At 44.8% G+C, this 21,955-nt stretch overlaps 1 protein-coding gene across 8 annotated transcripts in view; it reads right to left on the minus strand.

Moving 5' to 3' along the window:
• Positions 1-21,955, minus strand: part of LOC110503306 (spectrin beta chain, non-erythrocytic 4) — a 71,248-nt gene that overhangs the window by 46,175 nt on the left and 3,118 nt on the right. For all 8 annotated transcript variants that reach the window (XR_005039326.1, XM_036961357.1, XM_036961360.1 and 5 more), the window contains exons 2-8: positions 15,466-15,639; positions 14,715-14,866; positions 10,897-11,070; positions 7,414-7,505; positions 7,152-7,232; positions 6,937-7,052; positions 6,615-6,727 (exon numbers count right to left, since the gene is read on the minus strand). Coding sequence is in view for 7 of the 8 variants with exons in the window: in XM_036961357.1 (XP_036817252.1) it covers positions 6,615-6,727; positions 6,937-7,052; positions 7,152-7,232; positions 7,414-7,505; positions 10,897-11,070; positions 14,715-14,866; positions 15,466-15,616 (879 nt within the window). In the remaining variant the exon portion in view is untranslated. The remainder of the gene's footprint in view (positions 1-6,614; positions 6,728-6,936; positions 7,053-7,151; positions 7,233-7,413; positions 7,506-10,896; positions 11,071-14,714; positions 14,867-15,465; positions 15,640-21,955) is intronic.

The following is a 21,955-nucleotide window of genomic DNA, read 5'->3' on the forward strand; positions in this document are numbered from 1 at the left end:
CCATCTTAGCTGGAGGGGTGCTCTCATTTTATCTACCAACATAGACAGGGCTCTAACTCCTCTAGCTCCACAATGAAATAGGGTGCAGGCCAGGCAGCAGGCTGTTAGCCAGCCTGCCAGCATAGTGGAGTCTGCCACTAGCACAGTCAGTGTAGTCAGCTCAGCTATCACCATTGAGACCGTGTGTGTGCCTCGACCTGAGTTGGGCAAAACTAAACATGGCGGTGTTCGCCTTAGCAATCTCACTAGGATAAAGACCACCTCCATTCCTGTCATTATTGAAAGAGATCATGATACCTCACATCTCAAAATAGGGCTACTTAATGTTAGATCCCTTACTTCAAAGGAAATTATAGTCAATGAACTAATCACTGATCATAATCTTGATGTGATTGGCCTGACTGAAACATGGCTTAAGCCTGATGAATTTACTGTGTTAAATGAGGCCTCACCTCCTGCCTACACTAGTGACCATATCCCCCGTGCATCCCGCAAAGGCGGAGGTGTTGCTAACATTTACGATTGCAAATTTCAATTTACACAAAAAAAAAAGGCGTTTTCGTCTTTTGAGCTTCTAGTCATGAAATCTATGCAGCCTACTCAATCACTTTTTATAGCAACTGTTTACAGGCCTCCTGGGCCATATACAGCGTTCCTCACTGAGTTCCCTGAATTCCTATCGGACCTTGTAGTCATAGCGGATAATATTCTAATCTTTGGTGACTTTAATATTCACATGGAAAAGTCCACAGACCCACTCCAAAAGGCTGTCGGAGCCATCATCGACTCAGTGGGTTTTGTCCAACATGTCTCTGGACCAACTCACTGTCACAGTCATATGCTGGACCTAGTTTTGTCCCATGGAATAAATGTTGTGGATCTTAATGTTTTTCCTCATAATCCTGGACTATCGGACCACCATTTTATTACGTTTGCAATTGCAACAAATAATCTGCTCAGACCCCAACCAAGGATCATCAAAAGTCGTGCTATAAATTCACAGACAACACAAAGATTCCTTGATGTCCTTCCAGATTCCCTCTGTCTACCCAAGGACAGCAGAGGACAAAAATCAGTTAACCACCTAACTGAGGAACTCAATTTAACCTTGCGCAATACCCTAGATGCAGTTGCACCCCTAAAAACTAAAAACATTTCTCATAAGAAACTAGCTCCCTGGTACACAGAAAATACCCGAGCTCTGAAGCAAGCTTCCAGAAAATTGGAACGGAAATGGCGCCACACCAAACTGGAAGTCTTCCGACTAGCTTGGAAAGACAGTACTGTGCAGTACCGAAGAGCCCTTACTGCTGCTCGATCATCCTATTTTTCTAACTTAATTGAGGAAAATAAGAACAATCTGAAATTCCTTTTTGATACTGTCGCAAAGCTAACTAAAAAGCAGCATTCCCCAAGAGAGGATGACTTTCACTTTAGCAGTGATAAATTCATGAACTTCTTTGAGGAAAATATTATGATTATTAGAAAGCAAATTACGGACTCCTCCTTAAATCTGCGTATTCCTTCAAAGCTCAGTTGTCCTGAGTCTGCACAACTCTGCCAGGACCTAGGATCAAGAGAGACGCTCAAGTGTTTTAGTACTAGATCTCTTGACACAATGATGAAAATAATCATGGCCTCTAAACCTTCAAGCTGCATACTGGACCCTATTCCAACTAAACTACTGAAAGAGCTGCTTCCTGTGCTTAACCCTCCTATGTTGAACATAATAAACAGCTCTCTATCCACCGGATGTGTACCAAACTCACTAAAAGTGGCAGTAATAAAGCCTCTCTTGAAAAAGCCAAACCTTGACCCAGAAAATATAAAAAACTATATCGGCCTATATCGAATCTTCCATTCCTCTCAATTTTAGAAAAGGCTGTTGCGCAACAACTCACTGCCTTCCTGAAGACAAACAATGTATACGAAATGCTTCAGTCTGGTTTTAGACCCCATCATAGCACTGAGACGGCACTTGTGAAGGTGGTAAATGACATTTTAATGGCATCGGACCGAGGCTCTGCATCTGTCCTCGTGCTCCTAGACCTTAGTGCTGCTTTTGATACCATCGAAACCCAAATTGGTCTACACGGACAAGTTCTGGCCTGGTTTAGATCTTATCTGTCGGAAAGATATCAATTTGTCTCTGTGAATGGTTTGTCCTCTGACAAATCAACTGTAAATTTCGGTGTTCCTCCAGGTTCCGTTTTAGGACCACTATTGTTTTCACTATATATTTTACCTTTTGGGGATGTTATTCGAAAACATAATGTTAACTTTCACTGCTATGCGGATGACACACAGCTGTACATTTCAATTAAACATGGTGAAGCCCCAAAATTGCCCTTGCTAGAAGAATGTGTTTCAGACTAAAGGAAGTGGATGGCTGCAAACTTTCTACTTTTAAACTCGGACAAAACAGAGATGCTTGTTCTAGGTCCCAAGAAACAAAGAGATCTTCTGTTGAATCTGACAATTAATCTTAATGGTTGTACAGTCGTCTCAAATAAAACTGTGAAGGACCTCTGCGTTACTCTGGACCCTGATCTCTCTTTTGAAGAACATATCAAGACCATTTCAAGGACAGCTTTTTTCCATCTACGTAACATTGCAAAAATCAGAAACTTTCTGTCCAAAAATGATGCAGAAAAATTAATCCATGCTTTTGTTACTTCTAGGTTAGACTACTGCAATGCTCTACTTTCCGGCTACCCGGATAAAGCACTAAATAAACTTCAGTTAGTGCTAAATACGGCTGCTAGAATCCTGACTAGAACCAAAAAATGTGATCATATTACTCCAGTGCTAGCCTCTCTACACTGGCTTCCTGTCAAAGCAAGGGCTGATTTCAAGGTTTTACTGCTAACCTACAAAGCATTACATGGGCTTGCTCCTACCTATCTCTCTGATTTGGTCCTGCCGTACATACCTACGCGTACGCTACGGTCCCAAGACGCAGGCCTCCTAATTGTCCCTAGAATTTCTAAGCAAACAGCTGGAGGCAGGGCTTTCTCCTATAGAGCTCAATTTTTATGGAACGGTCTGCCTACCCATGTCAGAGACGCAGACTCGGTCTCAACCTTTAAGTCTCTACTGAAGACTCATCTCTTCAGTGGGTCATATGATTGAGTGTAGTCTGGCCCAGGAGTGGGAGGGTGAACGGAAAGGCTCTGGAGCAACGAACCGCCCTTGCTGTCTCTGCCTGGCTGGTTCCCCTCTTTCCACTGGGATTCTCTGCCTCTAACCCTATTACAGGGGCTGAGTCACTGGCTTACTGGGGCTCTCTCATGCCGTCCCTGTAGGGGGTGCGTCACCTGAGTGGGTTGATTCACTGATGTGGTCATCCTGTCTGGGTTGGCGCGCGCCCCCCCCCCCCCCCCCCCCTTTGGTTGTGCCGTGGCGGAGGTCTTTGTGGGCTATACTCAGCCTTGTCTCAGGATGGTAAGTTGGTGGTTGAAGATATCCCTCTAGTGGTGTGGGGGCTGTGCTTTGGCAAAGTGGGTGGGGTTATATCCTTCCTGTTTGGCCCTGTCCGGGGGTGTCCTCAGATGGGGCCACAGTGTCTCCTGACCCCTCCTGTCTCAGCCTCCAGTATTTATGCTGCAGTAGTTTATGTGTCGGGGGGCTAGGGTCTGTTTGTTATATCTGGAGTACTTCTCCTGTCCTATTCGGTGTCCTGTGTGAATCTAAGTGTGCGTTCTCTAATTCTCTCCTTCTCTCTTTCTCTCTCTCTCGGAGGACCTGAGCCCTAGGACCATGCCCCAGGAATACCTGACATGATGACTCCTTGCTGTCCCCAGTCCACCTGACTGTGCTGCTGCTCCAGTTTCAACTGTTCTGCCTTATTATTATTCGACCATGCTGGTCATTTATGAACATTTGAACATCTTGACCATGTTCTGTTATAATCTCCACCCGGCACAGCCAGAAGAGGACTGGCCACCCCACATAGCCTGGTTCCTCTCTAGGTTTCTTCCTAGGTTTTGGCCTTTCTAGGGAGTTTTTCCTAGCCACCGTGCTTCTACACCTGCATTGCTTGCTGTTTGGGGTTTTAGGCTGGGTTTCTGTACAGCACTTTGAGATATCAGCTGATGTACGAAGGGCTATATAAATAAATTTGATTTGATTTGATATCGGCTCAGACACTAGAGGTATGTGGCAGGGTATACAGTCAATCACGGACAACAAAAGGAAAACCAGCACTATCACAGACCACGATGTCTTGCTCCCAGACAAACTAAACGACTTCTTTGCTCGCTTTGAGGACAATACAGTACCACTGACACGGACCGCTAACAAAACCTGCGGGCTCTCCTTCACTGCAGCCAACGTGAGTAAAACATTCAAACGTGTTAACCCTCCCAAGGCTGCCGGCCCAGAAGGCATCCTTAGCCGCGTCCTCAGAGCATGCGCAGACCAGCTGGCTTGTGTGTTTACGGACATGTTCAATCATTCCTTATCCCAGTCTGCTGTTCCCACATGCTTTAAGACGGCCACCATTGTTCCTGTTCCCAAGAAAGCGAAGGTAACTGAGCTAAATGACTATCGCCCCATAGCACTCACTTATGTCATCATGAAGTGCTTTGAGAGACTAGTCAAAGACCATATCACCTCCACCCTACCTGACACCCTAGACCCACTCCAATTTGCTTACCGCCCCAATAGGTCCACAGACGACGCAATCACACTGCACACTGCCCTAACCCATGGACAAGAGGAATACCTATGTAAGAATGCTGTTCATCGACTACAGCTCAGCATTAAACACCATAGTACCCTCCAAACTCGTCATTAAGCTAGAGACCCTGGGTCTCGACCCCGCTCTGTGCAACTGGGTCCTGGACTTCCTGATGGGCCGCCCCCAGGTGGTGAGGGTAGGTAACAACATCTCCACCCTGCTGATCTTCAACACTGGGGCTCCACAAGGTTGCGTTCTCAGCCCTCTCCTGTACTCCTTGTTCACCAATGACTGCGTGGCCATGCACGCCTCCAACTCAATCATCAAGTTTGCAGACAACTCTACAGTGGTAGGCTTGATTACCAACAACAACGAGACGGCCTACAGGGAGGAGGTGAGGGCCCTCAGTGTGTGGTGTCAGGAAAATAACCTCACACTCAATGTCAACAAAACAAAGGAGGTGATCGTGGACTTCAGGAAACACATCGACGGGACAGTAGTGGAGAAGGTGGAAAGGACAGACTGAAATGGTCCTCCCACACAGACAGCGTGGTGAAGAAGGCGCAGCAGCGCCTCTTCAACCTCAGGAGGCTGGAGAAATTCGGCTTGTCACCAAAAACAAACAAACTTTTCCAGATGCACAATTGAGAGCATCCTGTCGAGCTGTATCACCGCCTGGTACGGCAACTGCTCCGCCCTCAACCGTAAGGTTCTCCAGAGGGTAGTGAGGTCTGCACAACGCATCACTGGGGGCAAACTACCTGCCCTCCTGGACACCTACACCACCCGATGTCACAGGAAGGCCAAAAGGATCATCAAGGACAACAACCACCTAAGCCACTGCCTGTTCACCCTGCTATCATCCAGAAGGCGAGGTCAGTACAGGTGCATCAAAGCGGGGACCGAGAGACTGAAAAACAGCTCCTATCTCAAGGCCATCAGACAGCCATCACTAACATTGAGTGGCTGCTGCCAACATACTGACTCATCTCTAGCCACTTTAATAATGAAAAAATGTATGTAATAAATGTATCACTAGCCACTTTAAACAATGCCACTTTATATAATGTTTATATACCCTACATTACTCATCTCATATATGTATATACTGTACTCTATACCATCTACTGCATCTTGCCTATGCCGTTCGGCCATCGCTCCTTCATATATCTTATCATTCCTTTACACTTGTGTGTATAAGGTAGTTGTTGTGAAAATGTTAGGTTAGATTACTTGTTAGATATTACTGCATGGTCGGAACTAGAACCACAAGCATCTCACTACACTCACATTAACATCTGCTATCCATGTGTATGTGACTAATAAAATTTGATTTGATTTATACCCGTGTGTGCAAAACATACACCACCGTTCAAAAGTTTGGGGTCACTTAGAAATGTCCTTATTTTTTAAAGAAAACAACAAAGAAATTGTCCATTAAAATAACATCTAATAGCTGGAAACAGCTGATTTTTGATGGAATATCTACATAGGCGTACAGAGGTCCATTATCAGCAACCATCACCCCTGTGTTCCAGTTGCACGTTGTATTAGCTAATCCAAGTTTATCATTTTAAAAGGTTGTTGTGCTGATTACAGAAGCAATAAAACTGTCCTTCTTTAGACTAGTTGAGTATCTGGAGCATCAGCATTTGTGGGTCCGATTACAGGCTCAAAATGGCTAGAAACAAATAACTTTCTTCTGAAACGCGTCAGTCTATTCTTGTTCTGAGAAATGAAGGCTATTCCATGGGAAAAATTGCCAAGAAACCGAAGAGCTCGTACAAAGCGGTGTACTACTTCCTTCACAGAACAGCGCAAACTGGCTTTAACCAGAATAGAAAGAGAAGTAGGAGGCCCCGGTGCACAACTGAGCAAGAGGACAAATACATTAGAGTGTCGAGTTTGAGAAAGTGTGTCAGCATCCTCCTACCTTTCCCACTCTCTTGCCCTCTACTCGAAGGGCTTTCATCTTGGAGAAGTAATGGTAGTAGGACACAACATAGGTTATTATCGACTTCTCATCTGGGTTCTCTGTATTCACATCTGCAGAGTCAAACAGGAAGGACAGCAATACACAAACACTTACAGCACACATTTACAATATAACATAATCACACCTTGACATGAAATCATTTCAGTAGTTTAAAATATAAACTATGGTCACTGTCGCTGAAAGTCTGTGAAGGTTTGTAAGTCTGAGATATATGTTACCAAATGTCCATGAACTGTTTCAATTCTCTGTGCGGTCTTACCTTCAGGGTCCAGGAGTTTGGTGAGCCCCAGGTTCTGCTCAGCTATGTTGAAGGCTTGCTGGAGGTTGTGTGTGGCATTTGACCGGATCAGCTTATGGAATTCAATCAAATCAGGCCTGTAGTAATGCAACGTAGGTCATTTAGTTCACTTTCTATATGGTCACATAAATACATGTTTTAAAACATAAAGACTTGATTGCTTAGCCAATGCTGACCTGTGTCGGTGAATGAGAGCGTTGAAGGCGAGACCATCTCTCCAGCAGGTGGTGAAGTTCTGGATGTGGACCTCAGAGTACCTGTGGGACAGTTGACACAGAACACACTCACAACTATTGGTCCAATAGATATATGCTATCCAACTAAATACATTGCATGTATCAACAGTAGTAAAACAACTGTCAGCATCCTTAAAGACATGTATGGAAAGTGGAAACTGTTCACAAAGTTTTGGCCCTTTGGTTAAATGAAGACATTCACCCAGCAGTTTTCATCTGGCACCAGAGGAGCAGGGCATCCTTTGCCGACCGCGTCTCCCTGTTGTCGTCACACTCAATCTTAATCACCTGGATCTGTGCGCACAGGGAGAGAGACCAGACGACAAACAACCTTGGTCAAGGAAACCAGTCTCAAAACTGTCCTCAGTTCAGTAAGATCACCAGGTTACTATGAAGTTGAGAAGAAAACAGTTAGGAAACACGCCCATGTTGTTGATCAGTTTCAAACACACTGAACACAAAACCCGGTTCCATTCAACAGCCACACCAGGAGTGTATTCATTACACCGATTCTGTTGTTAACCGGTTGGGATGTTTCAAAACGTTTTGCAACAGAAACCGTTGACTTTAAACGGAAAACGTTTTGCCACGAAAACAAGAGTTTCTAATGGACAAATCGCACCTCATCCACAAGCAGACACGCTCACTCACACTGGAATGCAACTGGAGGCTTATAGGACTCTACTGCATGTATACACGGTTTAGTCTCCACCTACAGGGAATATGTTATATGTGATTCAATTATGGTAGGATAGCACTACTAATTACAAGGAGAACAACTGAACAACTATAGTTCAAATGAACAACTATAGTTCAAATGAACTGCTGCCTAAAACCAAACTGACTTTTCACAAGAGCCAATGAGGACATTCCATCTCTAAAATGTACCTTATCTGCTCATACCTCAGATCAGGCAGATTTGAAATAGCCTTGATCGCAGTGCATGTCATCCAACAGTAAACAAGATGCTTGAGAGAAACAAACCGTCTGGCCGTGACAGAGAGGAATACATCACGCAGGTCACAATTAGGTAGCATGAACACAACGACACTGAGTGAAGCAACAAGAAAGGATCGTGAAGTTACTAAATGTAATGGAGGTGTCAAGTGTTTATTAGTCTTAAAATCGGCTCCTGGAGATCATTTACCTCCTGGAGGCCTCTATTCCTCCTTTCCTTTCCTCTCTTTCCCCCCTTTCTCTCGCTGTGTCTGCTGCCTGCTGCAGTGGCTAGGCCTTGCCTGCTGACTGGGCAAAGTCACCTGGAACAGTCCAAGGGTAGGGGAGGGGTGGAAGGAGAGGGAGAGAGAAAGGAAGAGAGAGAAATAAAGAGGGAAACAGAAAGGGAGGAGAGACGTAGTAAACTAAAAGAGGAGTGTGAGGAGAGAGGGATGAGACAACCACAAATGGTTGCAGAATCGGTGACAGAGAAGGAAGGAGGAGTGGCAGAGAGAGAAGGGGGGGGAAGGTGGGGGAGGAGAATAGGTGCTGACTGCATCTTGCCCTGCCCGGAGCCCCACCCCTTGCTCCCTAAAGCACAAATCAGTTTCCAATAACGCGCTCCTCCTCTTTCACTGCATGCTAAATTTAAGAGGCCATCGACTCACTGGCTCCACAGTCGGTGCAGTGGAATGGGATGCCGGCCAAAAGTGCCCCAGCTAACCTGTAATCCCCGTTAGAAGGCAGAGCGATAAGCTATGCCATGCTAGCCTCTCCTCCTGACTCCATTGGCACCACTAGCCTGCGTCCCTGAATCATATTTACAGAGTGACGCTGATTTGAACAACGCAAGACATGCGTTTATGCTGAGACCACCACTGTCCTGAAGGCGACAACAAAAGCCAAACGATTTTGTGCTACTTACATGCCTGTCACTTGTCTGTGGTATCGCGTCCTGTAAGGCCTTGTGCCCATTGTATGCGTATGTCTCTGAGGCGGATGTCAGACAGTATGTCCTTGTTTGAGATCCAACTACAATCAGGACCAGAGTGACATTGCTAGTAACGTCACACAGTGATGATGCGGCATGTTTCAAGGCTTCTCCATACAGTCTTTTGGCCAGTGTATAAATCAGTCGGATTTCTGCCCTTACTCTCTTAAATTGAGACAGTGCTGAAACCAGCATGCCTGTTGTGTCAAAACCATGACAATAATATACACAGAATGTTGGCCTACTTCTGTTTACCGCTGGGACACAAGAAGTGGATACCTTTATCCAACAGTGCTAAATCTGTCTTAGCTCAAAGACTGATGAAAAAGAGTGACAAAAAGTAGGATAAGACTTTGTTCTTGTGTTTGAAGGTGCATTACAACCTCATCCCCAGGCTATTGTGCACAGCGCATATAAACCTGGGCTATCAACGATTCAAAGTCGGCGTGAGTGCAGCGTTTCCCAAATTAGGGGTCGCACCTGATTTTAAAATGGGTTCGCGAGAGAAAGACTGATTTTTTAAAAAATAAAAAATGTGCTTGGTTCATAGAACCGGGGTTACGTCAGTAACCTCCGATAGCTGCTAGATGCGGTTGCAGTAAACAAAGCGGTTTGTGTTTTCTTCGTACAAATGTGGCTGTATCTTTTGAACTGTTTAATCCCACAAGCCGCGCAGGACTCATTAGAACAGAGTGGACAAGACCAGGCACTAATGCAATGAGGATGTTCTTTTCTACACAGAAGATCATACACAATTATTGCCTGATGATCTTCTGAACTTCCCAATGCCTTTCTGAGGGTTTTCAGTCACTTCAAACCATACTTCCTTCAGAAATACTGTCAAAAGTACTGTCAGACTGATTTGTAATAGACTATCATAGCCCATATTATAAAAAGCAAACATTCATTCCAGGGACTGGATTCAATCCAGGGACTGCAGTGACGCCTCTTGCACTGAGATGCAGTGCCTTAGACCATTGTGCCACTTGGAGCCCCCACATGGTGGGGTCGCACATTTTTGTTTTTTATATCAAAATGGGGTCAGGGGCCAAATCAAGTTTGATTAAGATCACTGCCTTAGTAGGGGTGCCCATAGAATTATATGGGAGTGACCTACCGAGTAAAGTACTTGTCATCATTTAATTTTAGCAAATCACACGTCTGCGAGGCATGGGGAGGGTTAGAGGGAAGGTGTTGTGGGAGACTAAGCTAATGCCTATGCGCCGGAAGTTTCTCCCAGTCATTCTGAATTGGCTAAAGAAGGCCAAGTTTGATGCGTTGATCCACCAGACTCTTCCTGACTATTTGTGCGGAAGAGTCTGGAAACTAAATTAGATGTATTAGAACTGCAGCAGATTGGCTCTGGTGTCATGCACCAGTCGGAAACAGGAGTTTGTAGAAACAACGATGCACACCCACCCACGTAAGCTTCATCATCCACATGCTGACTGAGTTCAAAAGTACCCCACGGGGAACAAAGACGGAATAGAGCTACACAGCACGAGAACATACCATCCCCAACATGAGACACACAGAGGCCTGCAGGAACTGGAAGCCAAAAATACCTCAGAAGAGGTTAAGCTAGCAGCAGGTCTTAAGCACAATCCCAACAGGGGACAGGAACGTCCCAACAGGGGACAGGAACGTCCCCACAGGAGTTGGCTGCATTTAAAAAAAATTCAATTCAAAATACAACCACAACAGAAGCCACAGAGACAAACAACACCATGCACCAGGACGGGTGGGCCAGGTCACTACCTGGAAGCGAAGGATGACGGTCCAGATGAGGCCAAGGGTGAGACGGTGGTTGCCGTCGACGATGTCGTGAGAGCCGACGTTCTCCAGGTGGACCCTCTGCTCCTTGAGGAACTGCAGGGCCTTGTCCACGTTCTCCAGGCAGTGGATACGCATGCGACCCCGCGTGGGCCTTGGCTAGGGGGGAGGGATGGGGGAGGGAAGGGTGAGAGGACAGCAAGGTAAGGAGATAGAGGGAACAAGAGTGGAATGGTGAGAGGGTAATGGTTGATTGGTCAAAGCAATCTGCAGGGGATACAGTGCTTACCGCCCAAATAGGTCCACAGACGATGCAATCTCAACCACACTGCACACTGCCCTAACCCATCTGGACAAGAGGAATACCTATGTGAGAATGCTGTTCATCGACTACAGCTCGGCATTCAACACCATAGTACCCTCCAAGCTCGTCATCAAGCTCGAGACCCTGGGTCTCGACCCCGCCCTGTGCAACTGGGTACTGGACTTCCTGACGGGCCGCCCCCAGGTGGTGAGGGTAGGCAACAACATCTCCTCCCCGCTGATCCTCAACACTGGGGCCCCACAAGGTTGCGTTCTGAGCCCTCTCCTGTACTCCCTGTTCACCCACGACTGCGTGGCCACGCACGCCTCCAACTCAATCATCAAGTTTGCGGACGACACAACAGTGGTAGGCTTGATTACCAACAACGATGAGACGGCCTACAGGGAGGAGGTGAGGGCCCTCGGAGTGTGGTGTCAGGAAAACAACCTCACACTCAACGTCAACAAAACTAAGGAGATGATTGTGGACTTCAGGAAACAGCAGAGGGAACACCCCCCTATCCACATCGATGGAACAGTAGTGGAGAGGGTAGCAAGTTTTAAGTTCCTCGGCATACACATCACAGACAAACTGAATTGGTCCACTCACACAGACAGCATCGTGAAGAAGGCGCAGCAGCGCCTCTTCAACCTCAGGAGGCTGAAGAAATTCGGCTTGTCACCAAAAGCACTCACAAACTTCTACAGATGCACAATCGAGAGCATCCTGGCGGGCTGTATCACCGCCTGGTATGGCAACTGCACCGCCCTCAACCGTAAGGCTCTCCAGAGGGTAGTGAGGTCTGCACAACGCATCACCGGGGGCAAACTACCTGCCCTCCAGGACACCTACACCACCCGATGTCACAGGAAGGCCATAAAGATCATCAAGGACATCAACCACCCGAGCCACTGCCTGTTCACCCCGCTATCATCCAGAAGGCGAGGTCAGTACAGGTGCATCAAAGCTGGGACCGAGAGACTGAAAAACAGCTTCTATCTCAAGGCCATCAGACTGTTAAACAGCCACCACTAACACTGAGTGGCTGCTGCCAACACACTGACACTGACTCAACTCCAGCCACTTTAATAATGGGAATTGATGGGAAATGATGTAAATATATCACTAGCCACTTTAAACAATGCTACCTTATATAAATGTTACTTACCCTACATTATTCATCTCATATGCATACGTATATACTGTACTCTATATCATCGACGGTATCCTTATGTAATACATGTATCACTAGCCACTTTATACTATACTATGCCACTTTGTTTACATACTCATCTCATTTGTACATGCTGTACCCGATACCATCTACTGTATCTTGCCTATGCTGCTCTGTACCATCACTCATTCATATATCCTTATGTACATATTCTTTATCCCCTTACACTGTGTACAAGACAGTAGTTTTGGAATTGTTAGTTAGATTACTTGTTATTACTGCATTGTCGGAACTAGAAGCACAAGCATTTCGCTACACTCGCATTAACATCTGCTAACCATGTGTATGTGACAAATAAAATTTGATTTGATTTGATTTGATTTGCCTTGCGAAAGTATTCGGCCCCCTTGAACTTTGCGACCTTTTGCCACATTTCAGGCTTCAAACATAAAGATATAAAACTGTATTTTTTTGTGAAGAATCAACAACAAGTGGGACACAATCATGAAGTGGAATGACATTTATTGGATATTTCAAACTTTTTTAACAAATCAAAAACTGAAAGATTGGGCGTGCAAAATTATTCAGCCCCTTTACTTTCAGTGCAGCAAACTCTCTCCAGAAGTTCAGTGAGGATCTCTGAATGATCCAATGTTGACCTAAATGACTAATGATGATAAATACAATCCACCTGTGTGTAATCAAGTCTCCGTATAAATGCACCTGCACTGTGATAGTCTCAGAGGTCCGTTAAAAGCGCAGAGAGCATCATGAAGAACAAGGAACACACCAGGCAGGTCCGAGATACTGTTGTGAAGAAGTTTAAAGCCGGATTTGGATACAAAAAGATTTCCCAAGCTTTAAACATCCCAAGGAGCACTGTGCAAGCGATAATATTGAAATGGAAGGAGTATCAGACCACTGCAAATCTACCAAGACCTGGCCGTCCCTCTAAACTTTCAGCTCATACAAGGAGAAGAATGATCAGAGATGCAGCCAAGAGGCCCATGATCACTCTGGATGAACTGCAGAGATCTACAGCTGAGGTGGGAGACTCTGTCCATAGGACAACAATCAGTCGTATATTGCACAAATCTGGCCTTTATGGAAGAGTGGCAAAAAGAAAGCCATTTCTTAAAGATATCCATAAAAAGTGTCGATTAAAGTTTGCCACAAGCCACCTGGGAGACACACCAAACATGTGGAAGAAGGTGCTCTGGTCAGATGAAACCAAAATTGAACTTTTTGGCAACAATGCAAAATGTTATGTTTGGCGTAAAAGCAACACAGCTGAACACACCATCCCCACTGTCAAACATGGTGGTGGCAGCATCATGGTTTGGGCCTGCGTTTCTTCAGCAGGGACAGGGAAGATGGTTAAAATTGATGGGAAGATGGATGGAGCCAAATACAGGACCATTCTGGAAGAAAACCTGATGGAGTCTGCAAAAGACCTGAGACTGGGACGGAGATTTGTCTTCCAACAAGACAATGATCCAAAACATAAAGCAAAATCTACAATGGAATGGTTCAAAAATAAACATATCCAGGTGTTAGAATGGCCAAGTCAAAGTCCAGACCTGAATCCAATCGAGAATCTGTGGAAAGAACTGAAAACGGCTGTTCACAAATGCTCTCCATCCAACCTCACTGAGCTCGAGCTGTTTTGCAAGGAGGAATGGGAAAAAATGTCAGTCTCTCGATGTGCAATACTGATAGAGACATACCCCAAGCGACTTACAGCTGTAATCGCAGCAAAAGGTGGCGCTACAAAGTATTAACTTAAGGGGGCTGAATAATTTTGCACGCCCAATTTTTCAGTTTTTGATTTGTTAAAAAAGTTTGAAATATCCAATAAATGTCGTTCCACTTCATGATTGTGTCCCACTTGTTGTTGATTCTTCACAAAAAAATACAGTTTTATATCTTTATGTTTGAAGCCTGAAATGTGGCAAAAGGTCGCAAAGTTCAAGGGGGCCGAATACTTTCGCAAGGCACTGTATATAGACTTTGATCTCAATGCCTTTATATTAAGACAATACTATTCTCATTAAAAACACAATGGCAAAGAAAGCGTGCAAATGCTGTACACCCATCCAATTGGCAAACCCCATTATGCTGACTACTATTCTCATACGATTACACATGACATATAGCTGCAGTGCTGACAACATTCATGAAACATTTAGACGTGAATGAATAATATTTGGTACAAAAATAACTACAATGCAGAGTTCTTTGTTGAATAGTTTTGTGCTTGTTCTCCTAGCATCTGCTGACTGAAAGGTAGGCTGTGGTTGGGAACCAGAGAATGGGTTGACCAACCAGCATCTCCCCAGACAGGACCTCCAGCAGCCTGGTGAGCATGTAGCCGTCCCGGAGGTCGTTATAGAGGTCAGCGATTCGACAGGACACTCTTGCCAGGTGGGAGTTCACCCACTTAGTGAAGGTCTTCTTCTGGACAGCATCTCTCTCTTCTGCAGGAGAGATGAGATAAACACATGGCTTACAGATGTAGGATCTTAGTTTGAGCCAGTTTGCTACAGCAGGAAAATAATCCTGCAGCAACAGGAAATGTGAATTATTATGTGGAATTGAATGGACATTTTTGTAGGGGTCTGACATTTTAAAGTTGAAATTACAAACTTTTTTGAAACCTGGAATACACTACAAGCTTTGCAGGAAAATGCTCTGCAACACAAGAGTGATCAAATGAAGATCCTACATTTGTAGTTCATCAGGATTGAGCTATGATCAGTGATGTAGTGACCAAAACTCACATCTGAGTTATTTCCCAGTCACTACTTGTCCACTCAGAGTCCGAGTCCGAGTCACCGCTGGCCCGGTCCGAGTCCTGGACTCAAGTACTATAGCACTGGCTCTGATATATCAACCATACCCCCTTGTCAGTAGCCCCTGTTAGATAGAACATGAATCAAGTCCTTCTATAACTTTGAACCTCCATCAGGTATACAGGGAGGTCTATAAAGCTTGTGTCTTTTGTGAGTGATGGAGCTGTGACTGAGACAGGTGAAGGTGCTGTTGTTCCTCTAGTCCAGTATCTCTATCCACCCACCTGCCAAGGCCTTGATGCGGGAACACTCAAACAGCTTGGAGCTGGTGACCTCAGTTTCCCAGTGTCCCGAGCTGCCGGCCAGACGGGTGTTGTTGTTGTTGAGCTGGCGTTGGGCCTCCGCGTTGTCCAGGTCTGTGGAGGCATTGGCCATTGCGCCTGTTTCCCTGAGCGACCCTACAGACACACGGTGAGAGAGTTAGGTAGAGTACAGTACATTTAGGATGTGGATCACATGCACCCTTTATCACCCCCATAGAAACACATTATACTGTACATATAAATACATAATCTCGAACACCATGCAGGAAATCTGAATCACAACAACTGTATTTAAGGGCAAAGTGCATGCATGTTTTGATAGAGCTCCAGTCCACACCATATATTTAGTAATCCAGGGGTGGGGCTATGAACAGTCATAGATATCTATGATTTCCAAAGCACAAATCACGCATTGAATCAAACCCCTTTGCTAATGTTAATGATAATTCCTCATTCACTTCTTGTCCGTTTACTTATCAAAAAAATGTGTGATTCTTATGAATAATGGATCATTCATGACTCATTTGCATAACATACATACATAGAGGGAGTTTGGCACAGTCTTCTTCTCTGATCGTGTCTCGTAAAAAATAACTTTATTGAAACAACTGGCTCCTATTGTGTCTCTTTCACGTCAGGCGAGATGAGATCAGAGCAGTGCCGTCAGTAAACAGTACGATACATCAACCAGAGAGCTGCTGCGCTTATCCTCCAATCCCTCTGGCTCTTTGTCGTGTTACAGTCACTTAAGTGTGAATATGGACATGTAAAAGTGTCAGTGTGCGGGGAATCTGTGAGGGGGAAAAAATGTACTTTCTTTTGCAATGGGAGACTGAGCGAGGTTAAACTCTTTTCTGTTACAACACCAGCTGTGGTCCTCGAGGCACCTCACAAAGCACAAAGATTTCAAAAGCAGTCAAGACGTGAAAGGCAAGAGTAAACACTGAAGTACATGCTCAGCACTCTTAAAAGGTTGAAATATTCTAGTCTGGTTGGAAATCAAATTTTCAGAGGATTATGGAATTAAGGTCATCATTCAATATGAAGCTGAAGTCTGTGTTACTGAAACTGTGAGGCTTGGGATCACCGCAGCGTGTGAATTATACAGTAACATTCGGGGGTCTCTATTTATTTCACAGGACTTCCTATTTTATGGGCCTAATATGACCTATAGCCGGGCACATTTTGGACTTCTAACCCCTTTTAAACATTGTGTGTTTGAAAGGTCTGTGTGATAAAAAGGTCTGTGTGATTAAAAGGTCTGTGTGATTTAACGCGCTGAGCTAGAGTGGTCTTTTATATTTAACAAAAATTCTGTAGATTCCGAATAGTTTGAGCTATCTATGAAAAGTTGAGACTCTCACGAACATGGACATGTAACATGTTGTGCTCTACGGCGCTCACGAGCGACACAAAAGTCGTTCGAAGGGTAAGGGGTTCTTCTACATAGAAGATCATTGGAAATCCCAGGACATGGCGTCTATAATACTGTAATGAGCTCACTTAGTTGCTGTCACAAACTCCACACATTTGTCACTGACTAGCTGGATATGTTTTTCCCAGTCAGCAAACCATTTCTGTACGTACAGTATTCATATAAATTCATTTGATGAGGTTTTTGCTTTGGCAGACCTTTTTTTTAAAAATGACATTCAGTAAAAGTCATGAATGCAACTGTTTATTTCAAATTGTTTTGTGTTCTATTTATAGCCCTGGTTATCTGGAAAATAATATGGTAAAACACTTCATTGTGAGGCTGAACATAAGGGCTCGACATGCAGATAAATAAAACCGATCAATGAAAAGCCAATGTTTCCTGGGATCTCAGGACTGATAGGGTTTACGGTAAATATGGTAAACGTGTATTAGCTTTTAAAGGGGGCATGAACACAACCAGTAATGTTTTCATCTGATTTTCAAATAAATCTCTTCAGAAAGTAAGCTACCTGCGCATGTTGGTCCACTGAAAAATTATTCCAGCATCCAAACAGCGTCCTCTGTACTCACCATTTAATGAATGGAACGAGACATCTGTTACAAAACATTTGCCGATTGTCATTATTAGGCCTACACTCGTCTAGCCTGAATTAAAGACCCCGTGCTGTCTTTTAATTGTATTTTTCAATCCTCAATCATTTATTTCCCTGGGCCTCCTTCGGCCACTGAAATGCTCAGTCTGACTGTGTGGGCGTGGGCATGCAAATTTGAATATATTGACATACTGTCCTGAGCTGGAATTGGACCCTGAAAGCGACAAACTTCCACAGGAGTGTTAGGCTTCTTTTTTTTGTCATGAAAACAAAAAGGCATACATCACACTTGTTAATTTGCCATATCATTGTTGTACTGTTTTCAATAGGTCACCAGAAGATGCAGCACCAGAACATCCTGTTTGCGTGGTGGGCTCTGGTACAGTAATTCACAACACCTAACACCTCAATTCCCTACACCAGAGAAGAATTCCCAGGCAACAAGCCAGGTGCTCCAGTAGCGCTCTGTCTGTGACCTTCTCACTTCCTACTTCCTGTCAGAGAGAAGCAGAGGTCCTTTGAGGAGCTATAGAAACCAATGCAGAAATGTCACGAACTGCCCTTTATTTAAGATGTATGGAAATGCAGAATTATTTTAGGGATCTCTTGCTAAATATTCCAAGTGAACATATGTGTCTTCCTGAAAATCCCCCTCGAGCTTAAGTACACTATCAAATGAACACATCTTGACAATCATCAAAGTGAAGCAGCTGATAGTTGATAATGTTGCAAGTTCGTTAGCGAGAGCTCAAGACACACAGAGAGAGAGGGAACAACCTTTTATTTATTTTCATATTTACCACTGTAGCAGGACAAAACTGCATTTAAAAAAATGCTTTCCCAACTGTAATTCTCATACTGGCTGAGGGTCATGATCCATTGGAGTGTAATTATATATATATATATCGCAAGTGTTGTTGTACACAGCCATTCACAACCATCCAATACATCAAGAAATAAAGGTTATAGGGCGACGCACAATTGGTCTAGCGTCGTCCGGGTTAGGAAGGGTTTGGCAGGTAGGGATATCCTTGTCTCATTGCGCACTAGCGACTCCTGTGGCGGGCCGGGCGCAGTGCATGCTGACCTGGTCACTAGGTGTACGGTGTTTCCTCCGACACATTGGTGCAGCTGGCTTCCGGGTTGGATGCGCGCTGTGTTAAGAAGCAGTGCGGCTTGGTTGGGTTGTGTTTCGGGAGGAAACACCATCCCCACTGTCAAACATGGTGGTGGCAGCATCATGGTTTGGGCCTGCTTTTCTTCAGCAGGGACAGGGAAGATGGTTAAAATTGATGGGAAGATGGATGGAGCCAAATATAGGACCATTCTGGAAGAACACCTGATGGAGTCTGCAAAAGACCTGAGACTGGGACGGAGATTTGTCTTCCAACAAGACAATGATCCAAAACATAAAGCAAAATCTACAATGGAATGGTTCAAAAATAAACATATCCAGGTGTTAGAATGGCCAAGTCAAAGTCCAGACCTGAATCCAACCTCACTGAGCTCAAGCTGTTTTGCAAGGAGGAATGGGAAAAAATGTCAGTCTCTCGATGTGCAAAACTGATAGAGACATACCCCAAGCGACTTACAGCTGTAATCGCAGCAAAAGGTGGCGCTACAAAGTATTAACTTAAGGGGGCTGAATAATTTTGCACGCCCAATTTTTCAGTTTTTGATTTGTTAAAAAAGTTTGAAATATCCAATAAATGTCGTTCCACTTCATGATTGTGTCCCACTTGTTGTTGATTCTTCACAAAAAAATACAGTTTTATATATTTATGTTTGAAGCCTGAAATGTGGCAAAAGGTCGCAAAGTTCAAGGGGGCCGAATACTTTCGCATTGCACTGTACTTACTGAACAACATCACCTTTATACAGAAAGACCCCACATGTCACAAAAATTAACACACTACCCACTTCCTTTTCAAGGGACCGCACGCACATTATAATTCCATGGTCATGTACTGTATAGTGAAGGATGTAAACACTGACAGAAGGCCACCATACAGCCACAATGGTCGCCAATGCATTAAGGCTCCATCCAAACTGTCACACTGTCATATATGTCAAACGTATTGGCCTGTGCTGTCGAGAGACCTAGGTCGCTCCGGCAGGCCTTTCCTAGACCCACCACCTGGGGTCCCTCTAATAAGACAGTATTTTAGCTTAAGGATCCCACTAACTGACGTGATGTGGTTCTTCCTGGTAAACAAACACACCTGTCAGTGTCTCAGCGTACCAGAGGCCCCTCTCACATATCCAAGACGCTCCGCATGGAAACAAAAACACTGTTGCTCTCCAGCAATAACCCAGCCCACATATGCTTCTGCCGCTATCGGGACAATTCACTGACGAATCTCATCTATCCGGGGTGCATGACTGTTTCCACCAGCGTGGTGATCAGGCTAGCCCTCAACAGAGAATCCAATGGTGATCAGACTAAAATGAAGCAATAACAGATTCTGGCAAACAAGGGACGACACAGTGTTCCATACATGTCCATGACACCTCCACAAGAGACACGACAAGGCAACATGCCTAAGCCCTTTGATCCCTCTGGTGCTGGGAAAAGGTCAGAGACAGTCGACTGCACCTTTGACAACACAATCACCATGCTATAACCACTGAACTTTAGTAAACACTGAGTCCTTCATGTTTCTTGCTACAACTTGGGCATGGTACAGGGAAGGAGAAGCCATGCTGTGGCCACAATTCAGACCACAAAAGTCTGAACATACATGCAGGATTCTCTTAGTGGGTTAGTCTGGCCCTGATCATTTTCTGTGTCGTTGTGTTCTGCTGCTTCTGTTCTTTACAGACCGCCTCATCCCTTTGTAGCTAAAATCAATTGTAGATACTGTAATATTCTATAGTGACATATACACAATTCAGATCGGCCATCTTTGTTTTCGCCAGTTTGTTTCTGGCTCTTGTTCAGCATTCTCCTCCAAAGCACTCAACATTATTATTGCTCTTTGGCTACACCATGTCACCCGGCTACAATTATAAATCTCCAGCCAGCCGGCATGGCGTAAGACTCAAGCTGTATCCTCCCACCCATCCCCTTTTCCCACTGCCCCAAACATGCTTCTGGAAAGGAGGTCTCTGGTACAGTAATTCACAACACCCAACACCTCAATCTCCTCACCAGAGAATTCCCAGGCAACAAGCCAGGTGCTCCAGTAGTGCGCTGTCTGTGACCTTCTCACTTCCTACTTCCTGTCAGAGAGAAGCAGAGGTCCTTTGAGGAGCTGTGAAAACCATTGTAGAAATGTCACAAACTGCCCTTTATTTAAGATGTATGTAAATGCAGAATTATTTTAGGGATCTCTTTCTGCTGCATTAAATCTGATTGGGTTTATTCTATCCCGAGTAGCCCCACCTTGCAAAAATATGTCATTGGTCTTGATTACATTTGTGTCCTCTTTGCAAACATTGATACTGTAAAAGGTACAGAACATTTTAAAACCTAAATGTATCATAGTAGTGTTGCTAAATATTGTGAACATATTTCTCTTCCTGAATATCCCCCTCCAGTACACGATCAAATAAATACATCTTGACAATCATCAAAGTGAAGCAGGTCGGTTTTGTTGTCAATAATTTCAGCTCCAGGAATAGATACGCGAGTGACACCCTGACCCCAAGCTCTCTTCACTGTGTAAGGAGTAAGTGAGCTAAAGAAACTAAGCCACTATGGAAAGGAGATGATAGAAGAGAAGAGAGGGAGAAGTTCCTGTGAGTGTAACCGATGTGAAATGGCTAGCTAGTTAGCGGTGGTGCGCGGCTTTTGTGGAGCGATGGGTAATGATGCTTCGTGGGTGACTGTTGTTGATGTGTGCAGAGGGTCCCTGGTTCGAGCCCGGGTAGGGGCGAGGGGACGGACTAAAGTTATACTGTTACATTGGTGTTGTGACCCGGATCACTGGTTGCTGCGGAAAAGGAGGAGGTCAAAAGGGGGGTGAGTGTAACGGATGTGAAATGGCTAGCTAGTTAACGGTGGTGCGCGCTAATAGTGTTTCAATCAGTGACATCACTCGCTTTGAGACCTTGAAGTAGTGGTTCCCCTTGCTCTGCAAGGGCCGCGGCTTTTGTGGAGCGATGGGTAACGATGCTTCGTGGGTGACTATTGTTGATGTGTGCAGAGGAGCCCGGCGAGGGGAAGGACTAAAGTTATACTGTTACATGAGGATAGACAGATGCCACACCACATTACACACCACAGAATTGAGGACCTTTAATTCTGTCCCCCTCAGGCTGGGGACTGGTCTTACTGGTTCCCCCTGCTTTTTCATTCTGCTTGTCATCAATCTTTTACACAGCTTTGTGTATCAGAGGACATTTTTATTACTTTGACCTTTACTTTCCACACGATATTGCGGTCAATTGTCGTACAATGGAGAACACTGGGAGTATTG

The sequence above is a fragment of the Oncorhynchus mykiss genome, chromosome 24 (genome assembly GCF_013265735.2).
Source record: "Oncorhynchus mykiss isolate Arlee chromosome 24, USDA_OmykA_1.1, whole genome shotgun sequence".
In the NCBI taxonomy this organism is placed as follows: domain Eukaryota; kingdom Metazoa; phylum Chordata; class Actinopteri; order Salmoniformes; family Salmonidae; genus Oncorhynchus; species Oncorhynchus mykiss.